General features: G+C 32.8%; 1 protein-coding gene across 1 annotated transcript in view; it reads left to right on the top strand.

Annotated features, from left to right (window-relative positions):
• Positions 1-20,356, top strand: part of LOC142337502 (uncharacterized) — a 98,711-nt gene that overhangs the window by 28,004 nt on the left and 50,351 nt on the right. The window contains exon 2 of the mRNA XM_075386778.1: positions 10,668-10,941. Within this exon, the coding sequence (XP_075242893.1) occupies positions 10,668-10,941 (274 nt within the window). The remainder of the gene's footprint in view (positions 1-10,667; positions 10,942-20,356) is intronic.

Raw genomic sequence — 20,356 nt, 5'->3', positions numbered from 1 at the left:
GGGGCGTAGGTTCTAACCATTTGGCTATATCCCAGTCGGAACAATCTGTGCGAACGCACAATTAATATGCTCATTCATTTACGCTTACACGCAATTGCATCAGCAAAATTAGAAACACGTAAAAATAGTTTCGTTTGGTTTTATAACAGTTTTTATTTGGTTTTAAAGTAAAATCGCAACTCTTTAAATCAAAAGGAACATGTTTAAGCTTATTTGTAGAGCTTAAACATGTTTCTTTTCAGAATGTTAAATATTTCTTAGTTATTTTGTACAAAAAATTATTCAACTGAAACTCCAAAAATAGAGTTTTTACAAAATATATAGAACGATATAACTAGGCTTTAGTGCTCTCCCAGGGATGTCTGGCTAAATAAAAAATTAAACAAAGATCAGTGAAGAGAGAAAATCATTCTGAGTCAGTACTGAATTACACTATTTTGTACGAGTAAATCAACCAGTACGCTAATTTCAACAACCTATAAGTATTTTTAAGAAAACAAAACAGAAAAACGAAAGCAGTAATATGAGTAATTTTGATGCAACTGAAGTCATTCAAGCTGAACATGTATTGTGTGTTCTTAATTAATGCCTACTTAAGAGATAATAAAAAAAAATTATATACTGAAACGATGCTACCTCCGATTAATCGTTTTAGGTTTCGTTATTAAGTCTCAATTTTGTTTTCTCAAAACTTGAGTTGAAACTTAAGAATATGTGGCTACTCTCAAAGATTACAATGAGAAAGATTTTTTTAACTGAAAGACAAGATTTGTGTTATTATTAAAACTTATTTGTGTTGTGAGAGTGGTAGTGATTGACCGTGCAAAGCTTGCTAACAAAAAAGGTCTGTCTGACATGCAATAGTTGCTGATAATTATGTGGAGACGTAAGGCAATTCTAATTAATGTCATCATAAACCTCTGTTGTGTCATCACCAATTTTTTTCACAATTCAACGAATTTGAATTGTTTTTGGGTGCTGTCTTTTTTATAGATCTGTTCACACATTTTGGTCACGCCGAAATAAGAAGTGAAGCCAAAAAACGGCGAGATTTTTGCGGCGTGGTTATGCGGCGTGTTTTTTTGCTTTGTTGTGTTTTTTTTTCATTAACTTAAGATTGAATTTGTTTTTAAAACGTTTTTCCCAATCCATTCATAGTCTATTCTTGCTGTATTTTTTGTTTAGTGAATGAAAATTCTTTGAATTATTTCAGGACTTGTCTTGCAAACTACAGCAAGATATGTTGAGAACTCGAGCCAAAAGTTGAGAATAAGGGAAAGTTTGATGGCAATTTTACAACACTTCATTTTTCTCTACGTTAATAATGTCAAACACTAATGAGTGCGAAACTTAAGAAACCATGAAATGCAAGCAGGATCACAAAACTGTCGAACACAAAACAAACTTAGACTTAACTTATATCACGATACAGAACTTTTGTTGGACACAAGGCAGCAAAAAGTAAATTGGTCAGAAACAAGCTTTTGGAAATCTTAATGCGAATTCAATTAAAACTTAGTTAATCTTAATATCCTTTCTGATTCAATATACCTAATTTAGAAATTTTTGCGAGTCATTTCGTAATTTATATATCTGCCCAATTCTTGTTGTGACATGAATGTTACTCAAACGATATTTTTGACACGTTTTTCAAAGTTTGTAACCCGGGGTTTGTAAATAGAGAGAACTGCAACTAATTAAAAATTTAGAGCTAAAATCACTTTTCAAACTTCATGACCGAAGAAATTCTATTCTTCTATTTTCTGGTACTTAAAAAATCTTCTCAGAATTGCAGCCATCTTGGCAAAAACATTAACAATTGTTTAAAATTTTTTCATTCAAAGTGATTTTTGAGAAAAACAGGAACTTAACTGCTGTATTATACAATATGACAATTTTAAAATTCTCAAGAAATCTAGTTGTCATATACATTAAAATTAACTTGTGGCACATAAATTGCTAAATATTTTACAAAATGAAAACAACTGAATTGGTTCTATTGTGATCAGTTATTGAACAGAAGGAAATGTGTTCGAAATGTAATCAGAATTGTTACGGCAAGAAACACTATGCAGAAAGACCACGACAGAGAGAGCTGCAAAAAATAAGGAATTATTGTAATTCAAATTTTGTTTGACAAGTTGTTCTAAATTTCAAGCTAAATACGCACAATTTATTTGTGTCAGAATAGCAGGTGTGATTGGGATTGTAAAAAAGTCTGTGATAAATTTTCAGGTCACAATATTTAAGAAATCGAGCTGTACTAACTTAGCCTCATATAAAAATACTTGAAAAAACTATGCTTGTTGTAACGAAATCTTTTTTTGAACCATTTCAAAATGCTCTTTAATATATTATCTAGCCGACTAAGCAAGATGAACGAAAACCATTTTTGGAGCCTTAAGTGTCTATATAGGCGAATTTAAAGAACAAAAAAATCTTTAAAAAACAAAAAGTATAGGCAAAGTTGCCAACTAGCAGGAAAGGAAGGGAAGTTCAAACTTCGAAGCTAAAAAAACCGCCTCCGACAACAAAGTTTAAATTCAGCTAAAATAAGTTATTGTGACTATTGGCAGAATTTGGCGATTCTGCTGAAATTAACAGTGAACTGAGTTAACAATTTACTCAATAGACATTCAATAACCTATTTTGAGATCTGGATTTAGCATTAGGCTTCGATATGTAACTGTAAAATAAAACCTGTAGGACAGTATAAAAATCCAACAAACCGGGTAATAAAAATCCCTACTAAGTAATTTAAAGGTTTTTGGTTATCTTTTTTCTGGTGGTAAAATAGGGCATTGCTTGAATAAACGATCTGTTTGAATTAGTTGTTGTTAATGTAGTATGCCTAAATTATATAAAGAAGAATTTATTTAGCAATGAATATAGAATCTGAAATTTTTGAGCTTTTAACACTGAAAAAATTTTTAATCTTAATACTATAGACATTTTTTCGTAAAAAAACAAAAGTGTTCAGAAAAGATCAAAAAGCAAACTTCCGATAGCCAAAAGTTGGGACGTATTTGCGCATAGTCTTGAAGAATTATATTTCTGTACCTCGAAGAAAACCGAAATAAAATTTTCAATTAAATCTATAAAAATTACTTTTGATGGATTTTCTTATGTTAATTTTTACACTACCTTATATCATTCTGGGGCATTTGAACATATATCAGTCAGAAAATAATTACATACATTTGCGGAAAACGCCTCAACAATTTTTTTCTTCCAAATTGCTGAAAGCTGTCATATTTATTCTCAATTATCAGGTTAGCAGCCTAGAAGAATAGCGCACGCTCTTAATTTTCCACAATGTGCCATATCATCTTATACAATCTTGTTCATAAATAAAGTTTATTTTCCCACAAAATGAGGAAAATGGGCGATAAGGATTTTTGGATAACATAAACTCATAAAAAATTTGAACGAGCGAAAGTCTGGACCATAGGTGATATCGCTCTGCCTGGGTATCTTCATTGATAAGAGCGGCCCTGATGAGTTTTTAAAATATCATTTTAATCTAGGACACCATCATTGGTCCAGGTCCAGGTCCAGGTATCATTTGTGCTCGTTTATGACGCAGACACCTTTTTGAATGCAGTAACAGTGGCTAAGGTGCGTTGAAACTTATACAGGCAAAACATATCTAAGTGAGCAACATATATGCACCTACCACTTACGTTCCAGCGAAGTCTGCTCCACCGACGGGCAAGTTAAGCCATACGCGACCCCACAGACGATCGGCCACAGCTTTAGAGGAAGCACTTTTTTTAACTTTTTGTTTGCAACACAAACCTCCACCACACAAACGTGTGGTAAAAGAAAAATAATGGGTTCCAATATATAAATCCGCCTGAGTGTCTGAGTTAGTTACTTTAGGTCATTCTATGAAATCTCGTTTCTGTCCAAGACCACAAGAAAAATATTTTGCATTTTTTTTGTAGTCCAATAAAAACAGGTTCTTTTTTACGCCACTGTTTTTTCAACCCAAAAATTAAAATACGGAATTGACTGGATTCAAAGCACATCACAAAAGCGAAGAAACAAAGCGCAAAAACATAGAGCGCATGGGAAAAACTGCAAAAAAAAATTCCTTTTTATTTAGTCAAAGCAGCTAAACCAAGCATTTTATGTCGAATTTTTAAATTTCCCATTAATATCTTATGAGTCCAATCAGTTTTCGTTGAATACATCAGACTATTAGGCAACTAACAGACAATAACTAACACACAAAGCTTAACAATCATTGACAAAAAGTCTGTAAAAGTCTTCATCATGAGCTTTTTTTAAAGTTCGGACTTTTCATAAATGCAAACAAGACAAAGTCTTGATCACGAATTTTTTCAGTCTGCTTGAGTCTTTTCATAACTTGAGCGAGCCAAAGTCTGGATCATTCGTGATTTTGGTCTGAATGGGTCTTTTCAAACGGACTTTTGGACGGGGTCATGAACGCACCAAAACTATGAAGAGCAACAGCCTAGATCACAGGTGATTTAAGTCTGCTTGCCACTTTCATTGTTAAAAGGGATTTTTATGGGTATTTTGAAGCGGAAATTGGAACCAGGAGTCCAACCTAGTTCCCAGTGCAGACAACTTTAGCCCAAAAAAGTTATGTCATTGTGTTTGTATTTGAGCGCGTAAAATCTGGAAAGTTCCTCCCTACCAATCATCAAGAAACTTATTGTCAACACACGAATAAAAAATATCATGTCTTTTAGCAGTTTCAGTTTTTGAAACTTTACGTGAAATTTCCTGAACATTGAGTTACGTTTGAGCTAAAATCATTATAATGATTTTTGTCAAACCACAAAGCTAAAGCGTTTACTACAAAACTGTTCTTCTTTTTAAATGTTGAATCATCATTTTCCTCAAAGTGGGTTTGCAATTTAACAACTAATTTAATTGATTTTGAACCAAATGTTTATTCTGAAAATGAAGTCGGAGGGGGGGGGGGGGGGTTGGTGAGCTTTTATTTTTCTAATTTCCTCAAAGGCAAATAGACAAATATGAACCCTGAAAATGAACACAATCAATTGAGAGAGTGAACAAAATAAAATGAATGAATGAAAATAACAACAAAAAGACAACAAACAATTCGGAAAAGTAAACCGATTAAAATTCCGTGTGCGATGGATGGCGGTGGCTTTCCTACCTCTAATCAGCTTTTCCCAACGTGAACAAAGAGCATTTTGTCTTCCGGATGCAATGGCGGTGGTTCTAGATTTATGCTGCAAAAATCTCCTCTCTTTTTTGCTTGTCTTTTCCTACTTTTTGTATTTCCATCCCCCATTTTGATGATTCCAGCGTTTGATTCCATTCAATTCCAAATTAGTCCGGGGCAGGGGGAAAATTTGGTGTGCCGCCTAGAGGTAGAACCGATACAATAGAGGCTAAATCAACATAGTAATTCGCTTAGTCTGTTCCTATTTCTACTTCTGCTGTTGCCGGATTTTAGAAAAACACAAAAGAGTCCCACCAAAATGCTGGAATTATGGTGAGCCTGGCGTGTCTAAACCACAGATATATTCAAAAATTAAGATAAGTTACAATTGTTGTCGCGTCTATGAACAAATGAGTCATTCCATAGATGGCTCATTAATAATTGTTAAATTTCCGGAATAATTTGATTAAATGAAGAAAATTGGACAAATTAGAACTAATCGAAATTAGAGGAAATTTGAGAAATATTTCCCTTCGTCTCGCACGTTATGGACTTGATCAAAATTTGAGTCACCGGTCACTGACCCAAAATGAGACCATAGAAATCAAATTAGTTGGGTTTAAGTGCATTCGTTAATAAAAATTTTTGGTAAAAATTGCAACAAATTGATTCTGTAGTAAAAGATGATCCTGATAAAAAAAATACAAACGTGAAAAACTTGTCGCAAATTTTTGGCGAAATTGAGAGAAAAAGGGAAGGGAAGGGATATTTTTTATCGTGTATGTTTTTTTTTCGTTTTTGATAAGATTTTACTAGATTTTATTTTGCTTCGCTTCCAATACTTTAAAAACAATTTAAAACTATAATAAGTAGAATTTTTTAACTGTTCTGAATGTGAGCTAACAGAGGGTTTTATGGAAATAAGTCAGACAACTACTTCGTTATCAGACAGAAAAGGATTCAGTCAAGAAAAGAAGTTTTTGTCACATAACGTAAATTTTTTTAAAATTTTTAATTGAAGACTCCACCGTGTATTGCGCGTTTTGTGATTAGCTGTTGAAAACCATCAACAGATGTATTTACTTCGTCACAATTCAGTGCTGTATTTTTGTTCCGCTTCCACCTTTTTGAGGGAGGAAGGAACTCTATGTTGAACCGGGTTATTTTTGTTCAGTCGATATATTCATCGTACAGAGTTGTGAGTGGTATCACTAAAAAGCCCATCAAGCGTAGAACATCAAATTATTTTTTTTTCAATTTTGCAAGGTTTTTTGGAGCCTAAATGTTATGAGTTTTTAGCCGATTTCCTTTGTTTTTATTCAACTTTTCCGTAATTTTTTCTCAAAGTTTGATGATTTTCGCTTAAAAAATGACACATTTCTTAACACTTTTGTTATTGTTTTTACCGTAAAGATAGAGGAGAGTTATTGAACAGTTTAATCTCTTTTTTAGCAAATTTTGTGGCTAAATTTTTGAAAAAGCCAACGTTTTTTCTTGAAAAGGCACCTAATTTGCTTCTTTAGACCACTTTGTTCAAATTGGTTCGAATTATTGAGCTTAAAGCTGCTGAAATGGTCTGTCTGTACTCAAATAAAAGCTGTTTCTATTTCCGCCTCCTTTAAACGTAATCTGGAGTTGAAAAATTACCGGCTTTTCAGTAAATTAAATCAACAGTTATCCTAACTGCAATAATTTATTTTTTTGACCAATAAAATTTTGTTGCCAATTACGTTGAGATTTGGAACCATTAAGTGTGTTTCATGAACGCGCAGCAACAGAAAAGCCAATTTTCGACTCATGCTTTTTTACAATAAAAAAGTATTTATTCTGTGTTTAGGTGATCTTTTCCAAAACTTGTTCGCAATTCTCATGCTTAAAACAAGCCTCTTCCTGCATAGAATTCAAATAATTGAGCGTTCCGATCAGCCTTCAAAAGACGCTCTAGTAGTAAATATTATGTCTTCAGAGTGACTTCCTTGTTTTTTATGTCTTCGACAAAACCTTTTCGTAAACTTTTAAGAGAATCTTCAGTTCTAACTGCCTTTTTCGTTCTATTTGTGTTAATCTGATTCAGTGTCACAAATCGAAGAACTTATTAATTTCATAAGGAGAAAGATGCGAACATTTTAAAAAATGTTTTCTTTTGATACGAACGGTTTTTATGACTTTTAGTATATTTGTTTTAGAACTATTTCTGAGCTTGACCAAATTTTTTCCAAAATTTCATCGAAATGAAACATAGTTTTTCTAAGTACCTATTTTTTTCTTGGTGACAAAAACTAACCTATGTTGCAAAAATTAATCGTTTTTATGCTTTAAAAATGATTTTCTGATTTCGATATTATGTGTTATCACAAAACTTTTTGATTTATGAATATTTTCCTATAATTTAATTTGTTCTATGCTGTCTATTTACATTATCACATTAATACAGTTTCCATTGGATTCACAAAGAACTCAATGAACATATGTAATTTTTCAAGAAACAGTGAGCGAGTTTGTTGGCTCGGGCCTAGTTTTCTCGAGAACGTCGTTAACTTTAATTCTCATTTTTGAATATATTTGTCGTTTTTATGTAGCCCTATGACATAGTCTCATTTATCAAAAACATATTTGGTCTCCTAAAGTATCATGAGTCATAAAATGGAAGGGAGACCCAATTTAACATATCTTATATTTTAAGTGAAAAGCTTACATTTATGGCTTCGACCGTTTTCACGCAAAGTTTTCAAATTTCCTGTTTTTTGATTTGGCATTCGTTTTTTAGGCTTACTTCCTTTTGAGTGTAATAAACAGCCCCAATGGCTAAAATGGAGGTGTAGAAAAACCTACTGGATATCTTCAGTTGATAGCTAATGTTTATAATGATTTGTTTATAATTTTTATAATAAAAAATTTGTTTTCAGAACTTTCTCGGTAATTTTGAGTTTCGCTCTTTTGATTGTTCTTTTTTACTTGCTAATTGTTACTTAGTCTCGTTAGTAACATTTTGTATCAGCGTTCTCTTGAGGCAAAAATGATTGCGTACCCGTTTTGTGTTTTAACCGATGCTATTATGACTTTGTCACTATGAACTTTCAAAACAAAAATTGATTCAGTTTTTAGCTAAAAATTGATATTCGGGGTTTGTTTTTGTTGTCGTTTCACATTGCGCCTTTAATACAAAAGATTTATGGTTTTTTAAATGAAGCACAAGCGACTATATCTCAAATTTGCCGTTAATAGTTTATGCTTTTAATGTCTTCTACATTGTGTTGGTTCAAATTAATTGAATTTTTGAATTTAGCCTGTTTTTTACTCCTGTGATTTATTCTCATTAATGATAGTCTCATGGGCTTTATGATGAATTACCTGTAATTCTATTCGACATTTTATCATTTGAATGCTTAATGTTGTCATGACTTTAGCTGGTATTATTCAAAAAATTTCGAAAACAAATATTTTTCGTTTTTTTTCTGTCGATTTGTTACTTAACCTCATAAAGGACGGTTCGCATCTGCTTTGTTGTCATATACAACTTGGCTTTTCTCAATTTTTTTATGCTGTTTTGACTTTTTACTAAACTTTTTTTAAAATAGATGTTGCGTTTTGCCAGTAATTAGAGTGTTTCAATTTTTTTTGACTTTTTGTTTTCCTTTTATCGTAATCTCAGTAATGTCAGGTCTAATCGGTCCTCTACTACAGCCTTGATTCATTCATTTTTGGTTTGAGTTTAGAACAATTTGTAAACTCATACGCCAAATGTTTCGGGTCACTGGGAAAATTTTTCAAAGTTTCCTACATATTGTCTATTTTGTAGACAATAAATTCAAATGCAGATGAGTGGGGTTGGAATATTACACGTACATTACCGAGCCCCCTCGTCTTTTGTTCTATTTTTGTTTTGAGTTGACCATAAATATTTGCATTAATTACCCTCTCCGTTTGAAGAAAAAGGTTTTCAGTAATAATTTCTATAGATTTCTCTATCACGATTCAGCCATCACATTTCGATACTCTGATCTCTTTACTCCCGCTGAAATAAAAAGCTGTTTAAATTGATCTGATAAATTTCGAGTTTGAAATTCATGGGATATAGTCTTATCTTGCCTCTGTTGTATTGATTTCATTAATTATAATTTTATTTGTAATTTCTTTGTAGAATATAACAACACTTTTATGTTATTTTAGTCTTTTTTTTATCATAAAGAGGGTCATCGTTTCTCTTTATTGTAAAGCGGTTCCAAACCTGTTTCAATAGAGTAATCAAATTGATTGGAATGTTTTGTCTCTATATAAGGTAATTGAGCCATTTTGGTGCCTAAATGCTTTTCTAGCATTGCTGTGAAAACTTTTCATCTATCATGCGAAAATTCGTAGTGGTCTTAAGGTGTTTTTAATAACTATATCCCACTTGTTAGAACAAAAAAATGAGATCAAATTATGAATAGGCAAAATTTACAAGAAATAAGGTGCCTAAAATCCTAATCAACCTATCAAATTTGAATTCTAGTTCTGTTTTTAATAACTATTAAAAACTAGTTCTGTTTTAGTGGGATATAGTTATTAAAAACATTCTGAAAATTTTCAGTATGATTACAAATTATGTACAGCGGTTGATTAAGTTTTGTTACACATGTCCATAATTTATGTCACAATTATCTAAAACTGATCAGAATTATGTTTAAAGACAAATAGCATATATTTAGACACGTTTTGAAAAGTTTTGAAATATTTCTGTCTCAGATTGGCTTGGTGATCCTTTTAACAGCCTGCAATATTTCCAGAAAAATTCTTTGACTTTCATGTAGATATGAACACCTTCATAATATTTTTGGTCAGACCATTCCGTATTACTGTACACGATTAGAGTTGAAACAAAAATAATTTTAAAAAGTGACTCAAGTATTTCAATATGTGAGTTTTGTGGAAAAAAAATCGTTTACTCACAATCTGGAATGAAATAAAGCTTGAATCAGTTATTTAATGGTTATCCGATCAGGTAAAAGTGCATAAAAATGATCAAATTTCGAAAACTATTGTAACAAATGATATTTAAAATGGGAGGTTAAGTATAATTTAGAACACGTTTACTAAATGCTACTTGTTTGCTAAATTATGGGGTTAAACAAAAATTCCATGTGAATAGAGCAATATAATAGGATATATAATAATTAGATTGTCGGTTAATCACATGTTCGGTTGTGATAGTTTCATATCAAGTCCCACGGGCCATTTATTTTCTAGTCGGCAAAATAGTCGGTCAGGTAAATTTAGTAATAGGGTAAATTGGGTAAAATGGCGTTGGGTAAAATGGCAATGGGTAAATTGTCCTGACACTAATAGTGACGTATTACAATACATAGTTTGGCCTTTAGAGCTGCAGGTACGCTTAGTCCAGTTGATAGACTTGTTTTTTTTTTTGGATAAATGATGGCTAAAATCGGCTACCTCTTTTAAAATATTTTTTAATATTTACTTTTTCTTCTTTTCAAAATATCTGACATTTAACTGATAACTTTAGGTTCCCGTGTGTCCAGACATGCGATGCACTTTGGACCGCTGTCGTAGAGGTCACTTTGAGCTCAACTCCAGATGTCAATGTGACCCCTCTTGCACTCTGTACGGGGACTGTTGCTATGACTACGAATCCACCTGCAAGGACAGTTCCAGGACTCTGGCTCTGCAGTTGAGTGAGAGTGCTTTCTCAGAGCGGGAGACAATAAATGCCAGCTGTGTGAGGGTTGAAAACAGTCTGGATCAGAACACCTATTGGATTGTGGATACTTGTCCGGAAGGTAATTTTTGATACCCGGGTTGAGGTTTTTGGGCGAATTTTTGTAAGAAATGCGGTGAATGCGGTGATTTTTTGTAAGAAATGCGGCGATTGCGGTGAATGCGGTGAAAAACTACGTCACCGCATGTCTTACAAAAATTCACCGCATTCGTTCTCCAACGTTTACTTAACTTCACAATAAATTTCATAGAGGTAAGTGACAGTTGTCGCAGTGGAATAAGAAGTTGAAGACATACAAGAGGTAAGAGGTTCAAACCCGTGTATGGAAGTGTCTTTTTTTGTGAGAATGCCGAGAACGCGGTGAAAATTTTTTTTCACCACATTTCACCGCATTTCTTACAAAAATTCACCGCTAAACCTCGACCCGGGTAGGCAATCATTCATTTATAATTTGGAGATAATTTTGCACTACTAATGAGGTATCAGGCAGAGTTTCGAAACCAATCTGATCTCCAATGAGCTCATATCCCAAACTGAAATATGACCTCTGATCATACCATAATCATATACTGGAATGACCTCTAATCAGACCACATCCCAGAGTGTAATGACCTCTGATACCAGACAAATATCTTGACTTTTATTTGTTCGAACGGCTCGCGAGGCTCTGCAATTTCAAGTATAGATTTCCCCCTGTTTGCTTTGACATGATCGGATTATATGTCGCTATGATCTGGGTTCTTCTGTTCAAATCAATGTTACTCTCCAGCGATGGTTGAATGCTTTTAACATAATCTGAGGGTATTTAAAAGTTTAACAGTAAACAGTCTGCATAACAATATTTGAAGTTATGCCACCAAGATAACATTATTGCTACCAAGTCCAGTTTATCCTGGTGATCAATTGAAAACTGAACTCTTTAAAATCTTCGAAAAATTGTTGTGATTTGATCACATTTATTCCATGCTCTGGACGAACATAAAAGAAGCATTGTAATTAAACAAGTTACGAAACAGCTACAACATCATACGTCGCAAGGGTGAGGCAAAAATATGTGTCACCGGGTGCAAGTTTTGAATTTTTCATGCCCTTTCCTCTTCAACGTACCCTAGACAAACTTGCAACGTACCCTAGACGAACTCCGACGCTTATCTTGCAAGATCTTGTAAGATTCTTGCAAATGACGCTTATCTTGCAAGATGCAGGATCCGGACGCCTATCTTGCAAGAACCTTACAAGATCTTGCAAGATAGACGTCAAAAAATCTTAAAGAAAAAAGTGCAAATTTAAAGACCAATTAACTTAAAGATCATGTTCTCTTATGAGTTCAGTCCATCATCATTCAGTCATCCCATTTTTACTTGCAATTTTTTCATACGTTTACACAATGCATTATGCAAATTCAAGCTTGCAAGCTCAGAATAGTTTGAATTTATGAAGCTCTATTTTTGTCAAGACGCTCGGTTTCCCTCTACAAAATGGGGCTTAGGGGATTTCATGTTAAGATATTTGCCACTTTTAGTAAAACTGTTTTTGATTAAAAAAAAACTCATTTACTTTTTCTTGATAGGAAAATGCATCAAAATATTGTCAATTTTGAGTACATTCACTTTCAAGTCATATAGATTCCGTACGTCAAAAATTATTGCGAACTGGTTTTAAATTAGTTCTCTTTTACACTGAATCATTACTACAAAAAGACTGTTGGTCATCCAATTTGTAAGCAAAATAGTCAAAATACTTCACTTTGTGTAGTTCATTGTTTGGATATATAAAAAAATGTTATGATACTTGACTGTTTCATTGAATACTATTTTGGAAAACTGATCATAAATCAACTTCATTTGATGGGAATCTAAACCGTCTCCTCTTCGTGTTGACATTTAATAAACGACTATTGTTTTTATGTCAAGTACAAACAGCCAAAGTTCTTAAAAGTGTTTCTTGAAAACCAGCAAAGGTCTCACCCCTGATATCAAAAAGAAGTGCACTAAAGAGCGAACTAGTAGTAAGTTAGTAAATAGCTTTTGTAAATTACCCCTTAAAAAGGAAACAAATGATACCCTTAAGCCCAGAAAAACAGCAAAGTATTGACCTGAAATTCAGAAGTCTTACTCTCTAAATTGATGCATACATCAATTTGATAAGGGACACACCAATAATTATGTCACCAGCATGAGAGGGGATCTTCTTTTTTGTAAATTGTCTCACCCAACGAGCGGCGAGAACATAAATTATTTTCAAGAGTTCAATGAAGATTGAAAAGAGAAGAATTCTGAAATTTAAGGAGAACAGGACTGATGTTATAGAGAGCGATTGAGACGAATGAAGAATTCTTCAACAAAACAAACACTCCTTTATTTGAACTTTTAATGAGCAAACACTCTTGATTCTGAATCAAGTTTGATAACAACGATTTGTATTAATTTAACTATGTTACAATTGTTCTCCGAAATTTTTAGTCTATACAAATTTCAGCAATTTTCAATTTAGGATTCGATGTGACGAATTGGTTTTTGCCTGTTTTATGATAAGCGTAAGAGTCCACTTACACTGAAGAGGGCACATCTCCCTTCAATTTTCGTTAATAATGGCTTGGCGCTCCGCATTTTTTGTTCCGACCCGCTTGAGGGGGGAAGAACTATATACTCAAATGGGTTTTTTTGTTCAGTCAATTTTGAGCGATCGATATATTCATCATACAGAATTGTGAGTGGTATCACTAAAAAGCCCCTGCAACGTAGGATATAAAATTAGAAAAAATTTTTGAATTTCGTATTTTACAGGGAGTTGTCGAGGTTTGAAGTTTTGTGAAAAATAGACAAATTTCCGTTGTTTTTATTCACATTCTCCAGAATTTCGCCTAAAGTTTTGTCAATTTTGCTAAATATGGTGAAAATTGTTAACAATAGTACTGTTTATTTTGTTTTTAGAGACAAAAAAGTATTTTTGACAATTTTGGTTTAATTCTTCTGGCTAAAATTTTGGCTACGTATTTCAAAATTCAGCTTTTTTTATCAAAAATTGTCCGAAATTAGCTTCTTTAGTCCACTTGGTTAATTTTGCCGGACGTATAAACCTCACAAAAGAACAACCACAATCTTTGTAAACTACAAAAAGAGCTAGTGTTTCTTCCTATTCCATTGAGAGTAGTCTAGAATCAAATAGAGCAGCATTTATATTTAATCTTTTAACTAACAAATTATATAGATCTAAAGCATTCAAAACGATTGTGTTTTCTAAATGAACAAACAGCAATAGCAGCGCTGGTTTTGGTGCAATCTTGGACTGTTACGATCGAAAAATAATTCGGATTGTAACAAGTCGGTCTTTTTTTAAAAACAAAATCGAGTTTTATATGATAATTATAGAACAGAACAATTCGCATCACAGTTCATTGTTGAAAGGTCCAAATGGTTTCCTAGACAATTCCAAACTATTGTATCTTTTTTCTGTAATCAAAAGATTTTGGTCGCTTTGACTTTTAAAAATGTTTTGTTTTTTATTAAACAAGTGCTTTTTGAAATTCCATTATTTTTCTCTTAATTTAGTCAAATTGTGGCAGTAAAGAAAGAATGCTTCTTCTTCCTCTTCTTTCTGTTCAATTAAATTTAATTTCTTTTGCTGTATTATGCGTTAAGTTATGGTTTTTTGGCTTTGATGCTACTAGATTTCACAATTATTTTTTGGTTTTTAGGTATTGGTCAGTTTTTCACGTTTTTTTCTCGTTTTGTCACATTATCACATTATTGACAGTTCTCAAAAAAAATTGCTCATGCTCAAAATAGGGCACAATTGAGCATATAAAAGTCTTGAAAGGCATAGATTATGGTTCCAGAGGGCTTCGACATCCCTTTTTCGAAGAGAAGAGATTTTTTTTTACAATTGTCTTTAACTGTGGTTTTTACTTTGTCTTTGTAGTCGTATGAAATTAGCTGGATAATGACGGCACTCATTGGCATTTTAGGAAGGATTAAATGAGCCTGTATTCTGATTTCAGTAGATAACTGATGGCTTTAATGACATTGAAAACAATTGTTTTAAAAAACCTTTTTAACGTTGCTTAACTTCGCAGTTTTTGTCTATTTGTTTCCTAGTCTCGTTAGTTACAGGTCACGTATAAAATAATTGTTGTTGAGGGAACGTTTAAGTTACAAAATCTAATCTTTAAGAGAATTGATCTAATCTAATCTAAAAGAATTCGTTAAGAATTTACTGGCCACGATACGGGTTTTTCGCACAAAGTAAACTAATTTTATTTTTCTCTCTATATTTAAGGTTCCTTTGTAGATGTAAGACATACTTTGAGTTCCTACAGGTCACAAGCGCTTCCTTTGGACTAATAGACAAACCTATTTATTATTTTTTATTTTGTAGCTAGTGGCTTTCGTGTCTTTGAAAATAATTGTTTTCGAAAACAAAGTGTTAAAAAAGTTTGCCCTTTTTCTTCTTTTTGGTCTACATTTTACCTCTTCTCATTAATGAGAAGGTCTATAACACATTTGTGTTGTTTGAGGAAGGGTCAATGAATATATTCTTAGAGGTCAAAAATGACTTTACGGCTGCAACAGCGTTTTCTCGCAAGCTCCAATTTAATTTTTTGTTGTCCCTATTTATTGTTCCTTTTGTAAACAAAAGATCATTAAAGACAGGTCTTAAGGCACTCCTATAGAAACGCATGTGATCGTAAGCATAATGAATGTTTTCAATTGCCATCGAATGGTTTTCTTTTGAATTAAATGTTATTAATAAATGTAAGCCAATTTTTTTTATCTTTGATGTTTTTCTGTTCCTTTTGTCTATGTGATATCTAGTCTCTTTAATTGCAGGTCTAATATGACATCATTGTTGTCGAGAGTAGGTGCAACTGAACAACATCTATTCTTTTTTTTAACGAATCCGTTTTGAATTTACTGGCTTCGACAGGGATTTTTCGCACAAAAAGTGAACTAATTTTTGATTTTTGTCTATATTTAAGGTTCTTTTTCTAGATTTAAAACATATTCTGAAAAATTACACGTCTCAAGCACTTCGTCTCTTGGTCAAAAAGCAAATCTGTTTAATTATTTCATTTTGTGGCCAATGGCTTTCATGAATATGAAAATAATTGTTTTCGAAAAAAAAACAAAAGTATTAATTAAATTTGCCTTTTTTGTTTTTTTTGTTCTACTTTTTACCTATTCTCACTGAAACCCCACTATAATACATTTTGGCGCTTGCGGAAGGCTTGATTGAACAAGTTTTGGGGGGCAAAATATCGTTTAAGGCTTCGACAGCGTTTTCTTGCAAGTTTCAATTGAATTTTTTTTGTTGTCTCTGTTTGCTTTTCTTTTCAGGTCTTGAGGCCCTGCTAAAGAAGCGTATGTGATCATAAATAAATTGGATGTTTCCAATTTCTATCTAATGGTTTTTTTTATTAATTTCTTAATATCGAAATTAGCTGTTATTAGAAATAAAGCAATTTTTTTTAATTTTGCTGTTTTCTTTGTTCTTTTTGTCTAAAGGTTACCGAGCCTTTTTATAGAGTGGGACCATATCTTTCTAGTAAAGTACAAGTTATTTTCTTTAGTGTCAGTTCTATCTGACGCTATTTTGAGCTTCTGTAAGTTTTTTTAAGTGGACATAAAGTTCTGGATGTAATTAATGTTTGTTGTTATTGTTGATTATTTTGTTGTTCGTCTTGACTTGCTTTCTTAATAATGGCTGATCTCATCAATGTAATGCGAAATTTTTGCTCCACTGAGTTATTTGCATTTGAGGCGATCTTTGTTCACATACATTCTTTCTTGAAAAATATTTTGATTTTTTGGGGTTTTCTATCTGTTCTTATTTGGTAGACATTCATGCCAAAAATGTGGATGAGCGGGGTCTGAACTTGATGTGCAAACGCACATTACCGAGCCTCCTTGTTTCGTTATCTGGTCGACTCTTTGAAAAAGCTTGAATTGAAACTTCGAATGAAAGCGTCTCGCTTTTGCGCCGACAAATCCTAGCTCAGAATATTTGATTTAGATTTTGCAATGCAATCAAAAATATATTCAAAAAACATTTTTTCCACCTCTCCTCTGAAAAAAATTATCCCGAAATTGAAAAGATAATTGTCTTTACGGCGCTTGCTCCGATCTAATTTGACGATATGCTCTCATTCAAGATCAGTTGTTTTTGTTTCAGAATGTTCAGATTCCTTTTTTATCTAAATCTTGCTTTAACCTCAATTTTATATCTGTGGTTTATATTTGATGTCATCTGTTATGTTTGTTATTTGTTGAAACAAATATTTTTGACACACACACAAATACTTTATTTACAGTTTTAAAGGCCCACCTAAAAATCTGATTTGTACAATTTACATGTTTTTCTTTTATTCATTAATCTCGTTTTGTAGTTTCTTCACGATTTTCTCATTCTTTTTTGAAAACTTCTTCATTGTTGGTTCAAATTTTTCTGCAAGTTCTAAAATTTCGTTTCCGAGTTGTTCGATTTCTTCACTAGAACACGCTTTGTTCAGTTCAGCAATTAAATCTTCATACCTCGCGAAAAAGACTTCAGCCCGTTTTTCGTTTTCAGAATCCCAGTTCAAACTTTCTACAGAAGCGTCGAAAACGTCAACTTTCTCAACGTTATTAATAATTTCGTCTTCCAGCTTGTCTTTTGCGTTTTTGATTGCGCTTTTAGCTTCTTTTTTCTCCGAAACCACAAGAATTTGGCAGGTTGCGGTTGTAGCTCGCAAATTTTCCACACCCAAAATGCATATATCGTCTGTTTTTGGCATCACAGTTTCCATATCATCAATTTTTGCCATAATTTTATCGCAAATTTCTTCAATTTGAGTCATAGTTTTTGTCAAAGCTTTTGTTTGAGCTCTTGCCGAGTCTTTTATTTCATTTATTATAGCTTTTCCTGAGGAAAAGTTCATTTCATATGCGAGCAAAATCAAGACAAATAAAATTGTTTTCATTTTGGATTTTATTCTTTTTGAATTCGATAAATAGCCTCTCCAAATCAGAAAGCAAAGCTTTAGTAATAACTTTTTTGGATAGATTTGTCAAAAATTAAGTTAGAAGATTATATGCTGTTATGAGCAAAACGTTTTCAATGAAACAGTTGGCGATTCACTTTGTTATGTTTTGATCAGCAGAATTTAAAAAATGTGCTACTCTTTTTTATTAAATTGGAGGACGACTCTGATAAATGACAAGAGCTCTCTTAAAAATTACTTTTAAATTATATTTGCGTCTGACATTTTCGAATGTGAAGTTTAAACCCATTGACGTCAAGCAAAAGCGTATATGCTTAAGTTGGCATTAAATAATAGGCATTTCTGAACATCTGTTTTTGCTCAAAAACTGATTTGTAAATTTGGAGGCCTATACATTTTTTGTCAGCGCCATTGTACACAAAAAACCGGTGGAAGCAATAGGAAACAACTTATCCGCAAAATCAAATATAAGAGAATTCATATAAAAGTTTAGTTTTGCTCCGCCCGGGTCGAGGTTTGGTAAAAAATTAATGTAAGATTAGCGGTGAAGAGTGGTGAAAAAAACTTTTTTCATCGCAAGGCGGCCACATCTTTCAGCGTTGAATGCGGTGAAAGCGGTGAAATTTTGTAAGATTTGTGGTTTTTAGCGGTGAAATTTTTTTTCACAGCATTCACTGGATTTCTTACAAAACAAAAACTGCCGTACACGGGTTCGAACCTCTCACTTCCTACATGTCAATAACTTCCTATTCCACTGCTCCACCTGTCACTTAATTCAACGATATTTTCCGTGAATTTAAGATAGCCGTTGAATTTCGCGGTGAATATTTGTAAGATTTTTAACGGTAATTTTTTTTCGCCGCATCCTGGTAACGCTGAAATTTTTTTCACCGCATAAGCCGTGAAAAAAAATTCACTGCTTAAAAATTTCTTTTCACCGCATTCATCGCATTGGGCGCAAATCTTGCACTTTTATTCAAATTCAGCGCAAATCTTATGCCTTTAAGCAACTTTTAGCTGTGACAGCTTGACCCGGGCGGGCGCTTTTTAACCCGACTGTGTAGCCTAGATAAAAATATTTGCAAATAAACAAATATATGCAATCAGTTTGTTTACTTCTGCGAAATATAATAAATTTAGAAAAAAAGCTGAGGAAAAATTTTAAATTAATAATGCTTTCAATTTCTTCCCATTATTTTAAGAACAGGTAACCATTGCTCAAACCGATACTATTTCCTTTAAATGATCCTTCAACAATGAGAGTAATGCGGCAAAATATTGATAATTTCTTAAAAATGCTATTTGTTTCTAACTAGAGTAACTTCATCTAAATGAAAACAAAATAAGCATCGAAATCTTGAACCAACTGATATATTTCAGACTTGCGACAGGCAAAATTAGAGAGTTTGAATAGTTTACTCCCTGTGGATTGAACCAGACCTTTTTGTCAGTTTCTAACAATTGTAACAATGTAGTCCGTTTTCTCACGTGTGTTATAATATTATGTAACCGCCTATGCACAATTGCAAGGCAAATCAAACTTACTTTTTACCTATAAAAGCATGAACTAGGTTAGATGGTTCACCGCACGAGGGTCAAAATATACTTCTTTGGTGTAAAGTTTTAACTCTGAACTTTGAACAAAATATTCGGGTTTTTTTTAAAACTGGAGTGAAACCATAATTCGCCACCTATCACAATTAGTGCAGATTTTACGTTAATTTGGTTTTTGGTCCTAAACAACAAAAACAATCTAAGAAAATCTAAGGACGTCGTGCGTTCACTTTGAAAATAGGTTGTTACTGGCCTCAAACAAGTATTCCCTAAGAGCTTTCATAGTATGCTGACTTTTATACCAAGCGGTCTTTAGCTCTCCAACCACGGCATATGTTGTTTACCTTTTTGTCAAGCAAGTTAGAGATTATGACATAAAAAATTTATTTGTTTGTTTTCTCATTTATCTACCAAAGTAAATTAAGGTAACTATAGCCGAAGAACAGTGGCACTTTAAAATATGTTCCAGCCGATTTAGCTAAACGTTGGCTTTTTGAAAGGGGTTAGTAAACTGTACTGACAATTTTATTCAGACAAACCAATCACAATTTCACCTCTTGTTTGAGCTGCACTACAAATTGAGATATATCATGAGTAAATAAAGAATATAAACAGCTCTAAACTGTTTTTTTAAGCAAAGAACAAAAAATAAAATTGCAAGAAATTTTATCATGGATATCGAATCATGAAAACTAGATGCGTTAATATAAGGCGGTGAAAAATGATGATCGGCTAAATATCTAAATTGAATTTGAGTGCGCATAAAGTGTAAACAATTAACATGAATCATATGCCAATCATCGGAGAACCAAATAGGCAGAAATTGATTTATATATTATACCCCAAGACGAACACTTTGAAAACATCAAGAATCAAGCAAAAAAAAGAACTTTTGCCTTTTTGTTATTGAACGTTTCTGCCTCTCAATCTTCTCGAGAACAAC

This window comes from Convolutriloba macropyga, chromosome 4, assembly GCF_964194025.1.
Source record: "Convolutriloba macropyga chromosome 4, txConMacr16.3, whole genome shotgun sequence".
In the NCBI taxonomy this organism is placed as follows: Eukaryota; Metazoa; Xenacoelomorpha; order Acoela; family Convolutidae; genus Convolutriloba; species Convolutriloba macropyga.
Note: the sequence above shows the minus strand (reverse complement) of the source record. Positions and strands in the feature narration are given on the sequence as shown.